The sequence below is a fragment of the Thrips palmi genome, unplaced genomic scaffold, assembly GCF_012932325.1.
Source record: "Thrips palmi isolate BJ-2018 unplaced genomic scaffold, TpBJ-2018v1 HiC_scaffold_17, whole genome shotgun sequence".
Taxonomy (NCBI): domain Eukaryota; kingdom Metazoa; phylum Arthropoda; class Insecta; order Thysanoptera; family Thripidae; genus Thrips; species Thrips palmi.
This window is the reverse complement of record NW_023144626.1, coordinates 6,174,377-6,186,836: the sequence shown is the minus strand read 5'-3', so window position 1 is coordinate 6,186,836 and position 12,460 is coordinate 6,174,377. Positions and strand designations below refer to the sequence as shown.

The 12,460-nt window shown below is 60.2% G+C and overlaps 1 protein-coding gene across 3 annotated transcripts in view; it reads left to right on the top strand.

Moving 5' to 3' along the window:
• Window positions 1-5,947: 5,947 nt before the first annotated feature.
• LOC117643863 (extensin-like) overlaps window positions 5,948-12,460 on the top strand; it is a 68,843-nt gene continuing 62,330 nt past the window's right edge. For 2 of the 3 annotated variants that reach the window (XM_034382986.1, XM_034382983.1), the window contains exon 1: window positions 6,068-6,264. In XM_034382986.1, coding sequence (XP_034238877.1) covers window positions 6,208-6,264 — 57 coding nt within the window. In that variant the 5' untranslated portion in view covers window positions 6,068-6,207. Of the gene's footprint in view, window positions 6,265-12,460 lie in introns of all 3 variants that reach the window. The other variant, XM_034382984.1, reaches the window with a different exon arrangement.

The window sequence follows — 12,460 nt, the reverse complement described above, 5'->3', positions numbered from 1 at the left end:
TTAAAGGCTCAGCCCCAGAGAGCAGTGACGACATGTGTTCTCAAAATGAAAGATTCTTAGCAATTCTTAACTGTTTTCGTCGGGGGTCACCAGCTGGATGCTGGACGACGATCCATTTAGGGGGTGCCAAAAGGGGGGGGGGCGGTGGTGGTGCGGGGAAAAGAGGGGGCAAAAAAAGAGGGGGAGGGGGACCATTTGGTGTGGTGACAATTTCGAATGACAGACGTTCTCTCCGTGTGTGTGGTTAGAGAAAGTCTACTATGTGCTCTTCATTTATATCAAAGAGAGTGCTAGTTAATTTTTGGAGGTGCTGGGATGATCTTTTTTTCCTGAGAAAGTGGTGTTCCTTTTAACTGAGGGGTGCGTCACGTGTTTCATTTCCAAGCTAACGTTCTAAGGATTTTACTGAATTAAGGTGTTTCTTTTTGCTTGACAAAGTGAGAGTTGAATGAGTGGGGTTGGACATAATAAATAAACGGCCTCGAGCAACGAGTGGTGCGCCCGGAGAATGTGCAGTGCAGGGTTGTGCACATTATTGCGGTATGTGGAGTGAATTTTCCTTGAAAGTACAATAAAAACAAAACCATAAAAAGGAAAGAGAGAAACGAGCAAATATCCTCACTGCGTTCAACGTGACTTGCATGGGAGTAGAAAGTGCCGAAAACAATAAACAAAAGAGAAACACATAAAAAACATGACCATAACAAACGGATATCGGACAATCGAGGAGAAAGAATAATTGAAATCAGTCGACGAGCGAGCAAATGTGCAAATCCGTCAAGTAAGACCTCCGTTCCACAGTAAAAAATTCTTTTAAAAAAAGGTTTTGGTAAGAATACAAAAGCGCAACTTGGAAGCACTGATGGGAATTCAAGGCTTTGTTGGCACATTAGCTCCAGTTGCACACTTGCTCGGACGGCTTCCCATTTTGACACACAAATATCTACGTTTCGTCGAACGAAAACAATAAACCTTGTGACAGGGTGAAACTACACAGCGCTCGATATCGAGTCGTCTCTGGCCGGGCCGCCAAATCGCAGTCGGTTAGAACCTCGCTAACCACAAGGGATCTGGCGCCGGGCACGGTGTCGTCGAGGTGTCGTCGAGGTGTCGCGTTGCATGCCGCTCCGTCAGGGTGTCTTCCAGGAAGCCCGGCGGAGCGCGCGCCTCGTCCTCGGGGCTCAGTACAGGTACTTCTTGTAGTCGCGGTAGCGGTAGTTGCGCCAGTGCAGCGGGTCGCAGTACTCGCACGAATGCAGCGGGCGGTAGTCGTAGTAGTCCCAGTAGTCGCAGTACTTGTAGGGGTAGTAGTAGTCGCCCTTGTAGTCGTAGAGGCGGTCCAGCACGCGGTCGTAGTAGAAGCGGTCCGAGTAGAACCGGTAGCGAGGGTAGTACAGGTCGCAGCCCAGCAGCCGCTTGCGGCGCTCCAGCGTGGTGAGGGCGGTCGTCATGTCGAGGTGGATGGGTGATGGGGCGCGGGCCGCGGCGTGCAAGCGAGTGTCGGCCGGGGGCAGGCTGGCGACGCAACAACCTGCAGCCCCCGGGCACCCCCGGGCCGGCCGCCCCCGGGCCCCCACCACCCGAGGAGGCCTCCGTGGGGTAGGGACTGCCGCCGGAACTCCGTGGGTTAGGTCTTACCCGTGGTGGGGCACGGCGGCAGGGCGCCTCGCCACGCCCCGCCACGCCGCCACCGCACTCGTGACCTACTTCGACCTTGTTGTTTACTGCGCTACTCCTTTCTCGTTTTTTGCATGCCTCGGCGCGCCCCGGTGGCATCGTCCTACCATCGCCCTGCGTTGCTTCTCGGCCGGATCGAGTTACCGCTCTTTTCGCGGAACTCTCTTTTCCTTTCTTTTCGGCAGTGGTTCTGCTCTTTCCCCCGGCGAGGGCACGCGGCCGCGCGGCGCCCCCTCCACCCACACGGCCTTCGCGGCGGCCTTGGGGTCGACGGTGATGTCGCACGCGCCGTCCGGGCAGCCCCCGCCCCTCCGTCCTCCATCAGGCCCTGGAGGGCGACTCCAGCTCGCTCCAGCCTCCGCGAGCCACTCTGGCCAATCCTTTAGTGGCCGACCCTCCTCCAGACCGTCCCATTTGCCTCCAGGGCCCCACTACCCCCACCACCCCCCACCACCCCCACTGCCCCCTCCACTGCCTGGCCGCCAAGCGGCGTGATGAATCGGTGCGATATTAGTTTTCGCCCTGATCCCGCACGGCCGTGCCACCGTGCACGGTGTCGCCGACACGCCACGCCGGGACGCCACGCCACGCCACGCCCCGCTGCGGATCTCCCGCCAGAAATACAATTAACTGGCTGGCGAGCGGCACGCCGCTGCACGCCACGTACAGTCACGCACACTGCGTTAGCCCCGGCGCCTCCTTCCTACACAATACAGTGTCGTCAACGCGAGGCAAAAGAAAACGGCGCCTGGTTTCGCGCTGGTTCCCGCGGCCGAGCTAACGAGGCGAGGACAGAAATATTCTGGCGACTCGGTATCCGATCCGCCGCCGCGCTGTCGCAGACGTCGCACAGCACGATGGGGCCGTACCAGGCTGAGGCCGGGCTGTGCCGCGCCGCCCCACTCCGCCATGCACTCCGCCAAGGACGCCGGGGCTTGTCACGGCATCTGTGGGCAGGGGGAGGGGGATGGGGGAGGCGTGACACGAAGACGCGCCACGCGGCTCTTCCCACGTCAAGCTGCGCGCCTCGCTTTCAACAATAATCGCCCACAGTGCAAATTGTTTGCAGACAGGCCCGCCCGGGCAAAAAAGATTATTGGGTGGTTCGGCCGCATTCTGTTTGATTTTGTTTTGAAAAGGGTAATTTGCTGCTGCGGTTCGAGGCAGGCCTCCGAAAGGACAACATGAACGGGGCCAAAAAATGAAGAGCGGAGGCCGGGATCGAACCCGCGACTTTTGCACTCACTTGTCGAGGACGTCAGTCTGGTGGCGGGCGGCGCTGAGGACCATGCGGGCGGCGAAGCGGGCGCACTCCTCGGCCGTGCGGGCCACGGCGGGCGGGAACACCATGCCGGGGTTGGAGTTGACGGGCAGCGGCAGCGGGTTGTTGAGGTACATGTCGGCCAGCCACCACTCGTACAGCTGCGCGTCAAGAAAAGAAAAAGGTCATCCGGGGCAGCTCTGCGATAAGCCAGGCACACTGCGTCAACCAAGAATCCTGCTGGAAACGGATCAGGAAGCAGTGAGAGAAACAAACGTCACCGACGTTGGAAAACGTTTAAAAGACGATTGCATATCAAGGATGGTAATCGTCTTTGTGTTGGCGATCAGGCGAATGACGTAGTTTGGGGTTAGCTCGGCTACATCCACGTGGAAATCCCCCCCTCCCGATCCCAACCCTTCACAATCTGTTTCTTCATGGCCTCTGGCAGCACGGCGGCTGTGTCTTCATCGACCGCTGGGGTCGATAGTCCCCCCCCCCCCCTCCCCGCCAAGGTGTTCAGCTGTGCACGCGACCGCAGAATAAAAACGCGTTTCGCGTGAATCGGGGAAACTGCGGAGGTGCGCTTTCAGCTTGGCTTTCAGCTTTCCCGCTTTCCGCTTGCAGGCCTCGGCGCCTCGGCCGGGCTGCTCTGCGCATCGCCACGGCGCGGCCTCGCGAGCAGTGTGGCGGCAAACGGCCGGACTACACTTTTCTTTGGAACGGGAAACCGTTGGGGTCAAACTCTCTTTCTCTCTCTCTCTCTCTCTCACTGCCGAAAGCGCGGTCCTGCGTGACTCGGCGCCATGGACAAGTGTTGTAAGAAGCCGGTAAGAAGTTCGCTAAGCCCCAAGGACTGCTCTGGCCCTCGGCCCCCGTCTGCCTGGCGAGCGAAGGACCCAAGGGCCGCAGGGCTGGGCTAGGGCTGCCGCCCGTCCCGCCCGCAGCGGATTACAAAGTGGCAACCCTAGCTGCGTACACGGCAAACTGTGTGCACTGAGGCGCCGACGAGCTCGCCGACGAGCCCCTGCGAAGTCCGGCGTAGGCTGTCCCGCGGCACAGGTCTGTGTGGCGGGCCGGCCTACCCCGCAGGCCGCAGGCGCCCGCCGCGCCCGCCGGGACGCGGACAGAGCGCTCGCCGTGCGGCCGAAACGCAGCGGGAACATCTCTTGATCTCCGAAGAAGAAACAGAAAGAGGGGAATGGAGTGGTGGTCGTCTGGGAGATAAGAACAGGGACAAAGCACGCACCCATTTTGCCTCGGTGGGGTCTGGGGGGACTCCCAGGCGGGCGGCAGGCACTTGGAAGCACCCCCCCCCCCCTCGTTCCCGTTTCCCGCCCCTCCAGCCCTCCAGTCCCCCAGTGGACTGCTCCCACACTGCGTTTCGCCGCTCTGTCTCTCTCGCACCTGCACGGCGACGGCCCATGAGTGCGAGCGGGACGGCCATGTCCGGAATCGCTCTGCAGAGTGACTGACACACGTAACGGCCCGCCCCGCCCCGCCCCGTGGATACGGATATAGGACCCCCATCACTGCGGAATCGGTGTCTCACGCTACAGTGACAGGGCGAGAGACGGGCAGTGGGGGGGGAGTGAAGGATGACTTGCCCGAACGGTGTGCCACGGTCCCCGGAGGGTAGCCTCCGCGGTCCGTGTGTGTGTGTGCGACTGTCTGTCTTGTTCTGCACGTGTGCATGTGGGCGTGCGTTTGCTGATTGTATGTGTGACCCTCGACCTTCCGTGGATTGATCTCGAGTCGAGCACTTTGATCCCTTTCTGATCACCATAATGCCCTAGAATGCGAAACCAACCCCCGGCCCACCTCTGCTCTGGCCCCGTGTCGACCGACCTGCTATCGCCCGGTTTCTTTCCGGGCGGCGTGAGTGACACTCTCTCTCACACACAGAGACCCGCGGCAGTTGTCAAAAACGAAACGACGCGATATAAAAGTTTTCACAGTGCTGTGGTTTACTACCGGGAGCTTGTTTCCAACCGCAGGGGCTTTCGCGCTTTGGCTTAGGCCGTCTGTTTCCCCGTGCCGCGTTTCCCAGCTTTGTTTGGCTTTGTCGGAGGTAATGACTGATGGTCTGGTCGGCCGGCCCACCTGCCTGCCGGCTGCGTTGCGCGCGTTGCGGTGGACCGGATTAGCACTTGCTGCCGGCCTCACGACATCACGGCCTGCGGGCTTGCCGCTTGCCCGTGGCCCGGCAACAAGGTTAACACGCCGGCGGCGGCCTTCCCTGAGCCGCCCCCTGCCGCCCCCTGGCGGCGCCGCCGCCAACCACCCGCCTGGAGAATGGCTGGTGGTTGCGCCCCCAACCGCTAGGTGGCGCCAGCCGGCGGTCGCCGCTCTCCAGCAACTGACTCCGAGAGTCGATGTCTGTCTCTCTCGCACCTCATGGGGGGTCCCCGATAGGTGCGAGGGAGACAGAGCGACGAAAACGACTCTCGGAATGAGTCTGCAGCCACCCCCCACGGCCTCGCGGGCCTCACGGCGTCCACGGGCAGCGGGGCCGCGCCAGGCAGCACTAAAATCGCGCCAAAGGACTTGGCGCCTTGCAGCCCTTCATTGCAGCCCTTCATTGCAGCGCCGCCCCGCCCTGGGAGGCACTTATTAAAGGCCACACGCCACCAGCCTCCTGGGGACTCTTTGCCAGGAAAGTTAAAGGGCACAACTTGGAGCAACTTTCTCTCGAGATATTCGTTCCTGGGCGCCTTTGCCATACTCATCCATTTGCCAAAAGTGTTTAATTTCAGCCTTGGTGACAGCTGAACAGACGAATGTTGCTGTCATCATCATCGTGAGGGCGGCGGACACTTTTAGGTTATTTCTGTTTTCAATTATTTGTATTCGAGGAGTTACTGCGAATACTCACTATATCGTGCGTCTTATTTTCAAGTTTCTCAAGGCTCAAGTCGCCAGGTTTCTCACTATCCTAATCTGAATCCGAATCTTCTCCCATTGGTTATTCGCAGTCATTCATCGGTAACAAAACAAAGCCGCCAAAATGGTTGCCAGTCCCGCGCGCGTGTGTGATCGTGTCGACTTTGTATAAATATTTTTCAGTTTCTTTTAGTTTTTTGCGATGACGTGTGTTGCCGACTGGGTCGAACGGGAACGAATATTGTTTTCAATCATCGACACAATTGTGAAACTGAAAGTGCGATGTGAAAACAAGTGCATCAACACTGAACACCATCTGTGCTCAGGGCCTAGGTTAATAGTGCACGAAGCTGCCTGGTTGCCTGTTTGGGTGCAATCATCATTGGATGACTCAATCTATCTTCCAACTAATTCAGAGCAGCAGTGCCACAGTGAGTGCATACGTAAGTACATATGACTTAAAAAAATCTCAATGTCTACGGCTTTGCTGTGTGAACTAGGACCTCTCAGTTTAGGAACGGTAACAATATTTACTGCTTGCAATATGTGGTAATTATAATTGTCGCTTGCATTGGGTGGTACAACATTAAGCTTCTGAGCGTTATCACACATGTCTGTCCCATTTGGCAGTATTCAGATTTGTCTCCTGCAATGGCAGTAACAACCTTGATCTGTTTTTTTGCGGTGAAACTTATTATTGCCATTTGAGACCCCTTCATTTTTTTTTCTCCGGACATAATCTTGTTCCGTCCTTTTGAGGCAATACAATGTGTGCAGCCTTCCAAAAGGCGGTAAATTTTGGATTCCCCCTTTCCAAACTTACCGCCCCCAAAAGTGTAAATGTTACCGCCTTTCAATCTAGAGAAAGCGTTCCGTGGATGATAACTAACTAATGGTGGCGCCCAGGCCCCAGTCCTAGTGGTGCTGCCGTGGGCACCTTGCCCGAGACAGTGCTCAGAGCTCCACCCGCTCCAGCTCGCTCCATTTCCCGCTGGAAAACACGCGGGAAAATTTGGCTGATTGTGAGGGCCGCTTGAGACGGTGGAGCGCCGGGGGCCCTCTAGGGCTGGCAAGCCGCTGGCAAGCCGCTGGCAAGCCGTGGCAGGCTCCACCCCCGCGCCATATCAAAGGCTTGGTCAAGCCGAGACTTTGGAGCGCGGATGTGGGGCGTGGCGGTGGGGCGGGGTGGCGGGCCGGGGCGGGCCCGTGGGGGGCGGGGCGGGGCGGCGCTGGGTGGGCCCCAGCGATTGGGCCGAGGCAGAACCACGCCCTGCGGCCTGCAGCGCCTCCATGAGCCACCCCGCGGAGGAGGCCGCCGCCGCCGCCGAGGACGCCAAGACCCCCTCGGGGCCCAGCGTCCTCCAGACCGACGGCCCCACGGCCCCACGGCCTGACCCAACCCAGGCCATCTAGTGCAACGTGTGCAACGCGCCGTTTGCTTGCATTCGGGAACAGCACAACGAGAACGTTCAGGCGAACACCCTCCAAACTGTGGCACTGCGGCGGCAGGTTGGACCGACACGCGCCAGAAGGAAGCGAACGCCTCCGGCCTGGCGGCGCGCCGCTGCAAAGTCCTTCGGCGTTTTTACTAAGTGGGAAAAAATAGAGTTAATTACCGAGAAAATGACGTTACGAACGAGGCGGCCGATGAGACAATGTTGTGATTAGCCGCGAAACGCAAAGCGCTTTCACCGCCAAATTGCTCTTTAGGGAAGACGAGCTGCTGCCTCGGCCGCCCTCCGCCAGACCGCGGCCACCACGGCCGCCACGGCCGGGCCGACACTCCGGCAACACTCCCGCAATCGAATTAGCTCAGCCAATCAAAGACTAAATAACAAGGACCTCCCCCAGCCCAGGGCAACGCGGGGCAACGAGGGGCACCACCCTCATCGCATCACGCTAAGTTGAAAATTGCTGGATCGCCGGCTTGGAAACTATATAACGTCATTCCGCCGCGCCTTCGGGGGCCACACGTAGCTCTCCCTCTCTCCCCTGCTCCTCCCTCTCCTAGCCTAGTTCTCACCCGGCCGACGTGTGCTCTCCTCGCCTTTTTTCTCTCTCTCTTTCTTCATTTCCCCCAACCTTCTCCGCCACATTGCTACTTGGACATGTAACCAGGCATCGATCCAAGGGCCCACCTTGCCCGCCTTTGCACCGCGTGCTGGTCACGTCCCCCCCCCCCCCCCCCCCAATTCACGCCACTGGCAAAAAGAAAGTCTCGGCGCCGAATCGCGCCATCGCGCTGTACTAGCGTTCTGCCGCCGAGAGTCGTTCTCGTCTCTCTCTCTCTCTCTCTCTCTCTCTCTCTCTCTCTCTCTCTCTCTCTCTCTCTCTCTCTCTCTCTCTCTCTCTCTCTCTCTCTCTCTCTCTCTCTCTCTCTCTCTCTCTCTCACACACACACACACACATCTACACGGGACGGGCCATGAGTGCGAGGGAGACAGAGCGACGAAAACGACTCTCGGAATCAGTGTGCTGCCGCCGAGAGGCAGCGCCGGTGGCGGTTCATCTTACGCGGAACCGCGTTGAACGGGACGCTAGCAGGGGCTTCATCAGGCGAGCCGAGCAAAAGGCTCCGTGCCAGTGGCGTGCCAGTGGCGTGCCAGTGGCGTGCCAGTGGCGTGCCAGTGGCGTGCCAGTGGCGTGCCAGTGGCGTGCCAGTGGCGTGCCAGTGGCGTGCCAGTGGCGTGCCAGTGGCGTGCCAGTGGCGTGCCAGTGGCGTGCCAGTGGCGTGCCAGTGGCGTGCCAGTGGCGTGCCAGTGGCGTGCCAGTGGCGTGCCAGTGGCGTGCCAGTGGCGTGCCAGTGGCGTGCCAGTGGCGTGCCAGCCCTTCCCCTTCTAATATTGGCCCCGGGGCCGCGAAAGGCAGACCGGAGGGAAGGCCCCCAAGGGACCCGGACCCGGATCCCCGCGGTGTGGCGGTGCGGCGCAGCGCGGCGGCGAGGACTTCCCTGGGCGGGCAGGCCTGGCTCGGCACGGCGCGGCACGGCGCGGCACAGCGCAGCGTGAAACGCAAACTGGAGGGTGGCAGCCCCCGCTGAGTTGCCGTGCCGCACCGCGCCGTGCCGTGCCTTGAGACAGCCGCAGAGACAACTATGCTTCGGAATGACGGCACACAGTGGGCCAGAAGACCGGTGGAGACGGCCAAAACTCCAGACGCGTTTTGAGCTGCAGAGTCGTTATATGGGACTCGAATCGAACGTGTGACCCCACCAATGGTTCGAGTCCCATTTAGCGACTCTGGAGCTCTGCGCGCGTCTCGAGATTTGGCCGCCTCCACCGGTCTTCTGGCCCACTGTGCGGCGCGGCCAAGGCAGGGCAAAGCCGCTTCGGCCGCTGGAGACCGCGGCGCACCCGCTACGCCGCTGCGCCATTCGAAACTTTCGTTAACACTTCGCGACTTTAAAACGTTCAGAATGGCTTCCCTCTTTGTTGACAGTCCGCACGGGTAAAGGTTGCGGGGAAGGGGAAAGCTCCCAGTTGTCACTCGCAAACTGCACGCCGCGGAAATGGGAACGCGAAATCCAATTTCCAATTCTCTCTGGCCGTCCTGTCTCTGTCGCACGCCGGGGCTCCCCGTGAGAGGTTCAGAGCGACGCGGCTGCGACTGACTGACGTCCTCGGACAGTGCCAGTCCCAGCTCGCTCCATATTTCTTTTATGGACTACTTGTTGAGCGTCGCCGACTTAGCGCGGCGAGCTTTGAATAAAATTAGCGTCGCGACTCGCTATTGAATGAGGCATCGGCCGGCGTGTGTGGCGCACACTGTGGCGGGCTGGTTCGCTCCGTCTCTCTCGCACCCCTGCGGAACGCCGCGCGAGTGCGAGAGAGACGGAGAGAGCTCGCGCCGCGCCCAATCCCGTTTCAATAAACAGCCTTCGGCGCGGCCGCCTTTCAGCTCACGTAATCCCCCAAATTGGATCACCGGATTCAAAACACCAGTAATAAGAAAAGCGGGCGGCGCGTTTGGCGTGGCGAATGCAGAATGAGACTCACCCAGTTGGCGGTGTGCTCCCTGCGCTGCTCCAGGGCCTTCTGCAGGCGCGGCCCCGGCCCGCTGGGCGCCGCAAAGGCCTTGGCGATGAAGCTGGTCTTCTCGTAGGCGGTGGCGGACACCAGCGGCCGCACCGCGTCCAGGTAGCGGTCGATGGTCTGCTGCAGCGGCGGCAGCGGCTGCTTGGGCAGCGGCGCGTCGTCCGGGATCAAAGACGCGTCCTGGACAACAAGAAGGGCACGTTTCAGGAGGACGGAGAGTTTCGTTCGTTCCAGTGTCTGCGCGCTGCCGCCAAAGGCTAGTGTATCGACAGTGCACCATGGGTCATTACGAGGCCATAAATAGCGATGAAGGGACACGATGTTTTCGAACGAGTGCGTGCGTCGCGTCGCTCCGTCTCTCTCGCTCCGTCTCTCTCGCACTCGCGCGGCGACCCGTAGGGCCCGTAGGGGTGCGAGAGAGACGGAGCGATCGTGGCGCCGCGCGGAATGGGCTCCGCCGTCCCACATTTATGTACGGTGGGTGGTGTGGCTCGCACACATCAACACGTGTTAGTGTGTGTGCGGAGGGGCGCGTTATGTGGGGGAGGCAATGTGGAGGCAGACAGTGTAGCGGACAGACGTACGCGGCTTCATCAAGGCTGCCTGCAGCCCGCTCGTGAGAATGGTCCAGGCCGTGGCCTTGCAGACAGACAGACAGACACTCTGGCGAACGGACAGGGCGGGCAGGCAGACAGACGATCGATGCAAAAGAGTTAATTTAGGAGGCCTTAATATTAAACGCGCTAATGGACCGTGCTCTGTGGTTGATGATAAATGGCAGGGGCACTTGGGTCTCGGTCCTGCGAGAATGGCTGAGCGTGCCTCCACTGTAGAGGCCAGCGGGCAGTGAGCTGTCGCACTGTTCTCGAATTAGTACCGCGCTCGACACATGGCGGCCCCATCGATTGCCCTTGGCGTCCTTCGGCGTCCTTCGGCCTTGGGCCGAGGAATCCATAACCACCCCCATGGAGCGTTCGACTCGAGTCCCATTCGAGGACCCTTGCGATCAAAGCGCGCCCTTGTAATCAGGCCCTGTGCTGCATCGGAGCCCCCCCGGGGCCCTGGGGGCCGATCAGGCTGACAAATATAGCCGCTATCACTAAGGACCGGGCCTATACACCCTCAAGGTGCGTCGCCTTACAGGACCCTCCGCTTCCTCACTCATATCCTGCTCCTCCCTCGCACCCTCCGCCTGGCCTGGCCTCGCCCGGCCGGCCAGACCCTCGCATCCGGCGCACCGTCTACAGCTTCCTTCCCAGCCAACTGCGCTTCCTTCGCTCCGTCTTTCTCCCTAACGGGACGCCCCGATGTCCGGGGGCAGAGACAAGGAACGGGTCTTCAGTCCGCAGCGAGTCCGCAGGGCCGGCAGCGCCCCTGGTAGGCAGCGCCAGTTTGTTGAACGCGTCGTCGCAGAGCGCGCAGAGCCAGGGAGCGGTGCGGTGCGTCGCGCTGTCTCTCTCGCACCCTCGTGGAGAGCCCCTTGAGTGCGATAGAGACAGAAACGGCTCTCCTTTTGCTCGGCAGGCGTGCGCAGTGAATTAATTCAGTCGCCGTTCCCTGGGCGGGAGGAACTCGTTGAATGCGACACGTTGAATGCGACGCCACTCGACGGCCCGCCGTCGCCCCAGGGACCTCCCCCTCCCCTCCACCAACCCCGCCGCCAAGTTGGCTCGCCGGCAACCCCGTCGGGGCGCCTGGGGCGCGGCGCGGCGGGGCGGGGCGGGGCGGGGCGGTAGCTGCTCGCGACAGGTAGCGTTCGACCCGGTGTTCGGCACGTCAGGACGCCGCCAGACACGTCCCGTCGTCGAACTCGCGGCCAAGACCCGCCCCATCCACCTCAGGCGGAAACTGTCGGCCAAGAGCCTTGTACTTTCCCCCTTCGACAAGGCAAGCATACCCGCGAAAAAAAAAAAACGCACACACATTTTCTGCCTGAAAAAAAAGTCGTAGTTTTTGGTGCGGTTTCACCGAATAAGGATGCCTACTTTGGATTCAACACGGGGACGCCTTATTCTTCATTCCCCGAAACGGCTTCTTCAAACATCACGCCCAATCGGCTCCACCCTATCCCTCCGCCTCCACCCCCAGCACGGCACGGCGCGGCACGGCACGGCGCGGCGCGGCACGCCACTGGCAGGGCCCTGGCCGCGTGGCCGCCACCCCTGCCAGCCACCAGCACGCACCCCTGTGCTGGCGTGTTCCGCGGCTTCGACACGCCGGCTCGCCGCAGATTTTCTGCATTCCTCACACTCAATCTACAGCCCTCCCCGGTCGCGGCCGGCCGGTCGGGTGGTGGGGGCGTTTTCGGGGGTAGGGAATGAATCCGTTAAGCTAGCGTCTTTCCAAAAGACTAGCGTGAAACTCCACGCCGGCTAAAAGTGTATTTTTTTTTTGTTTCGAAACTTTCCGTAGAGTAACTTTATTTGAGTAACGCGTTGCTGATTCACTCTCCTCGTCCGATGGCCGGATGGCGCTGGCAGTGGAGGCACAACCCGCACTCACCGCGCGGCCTGCCCGTGCCAATCAAGAGATGAAAGGGTGCGTCGGGAATTGCCTTTTCCATTTCATAATTTGATGCACGCTCTCATCAGCCATTCGATTCATC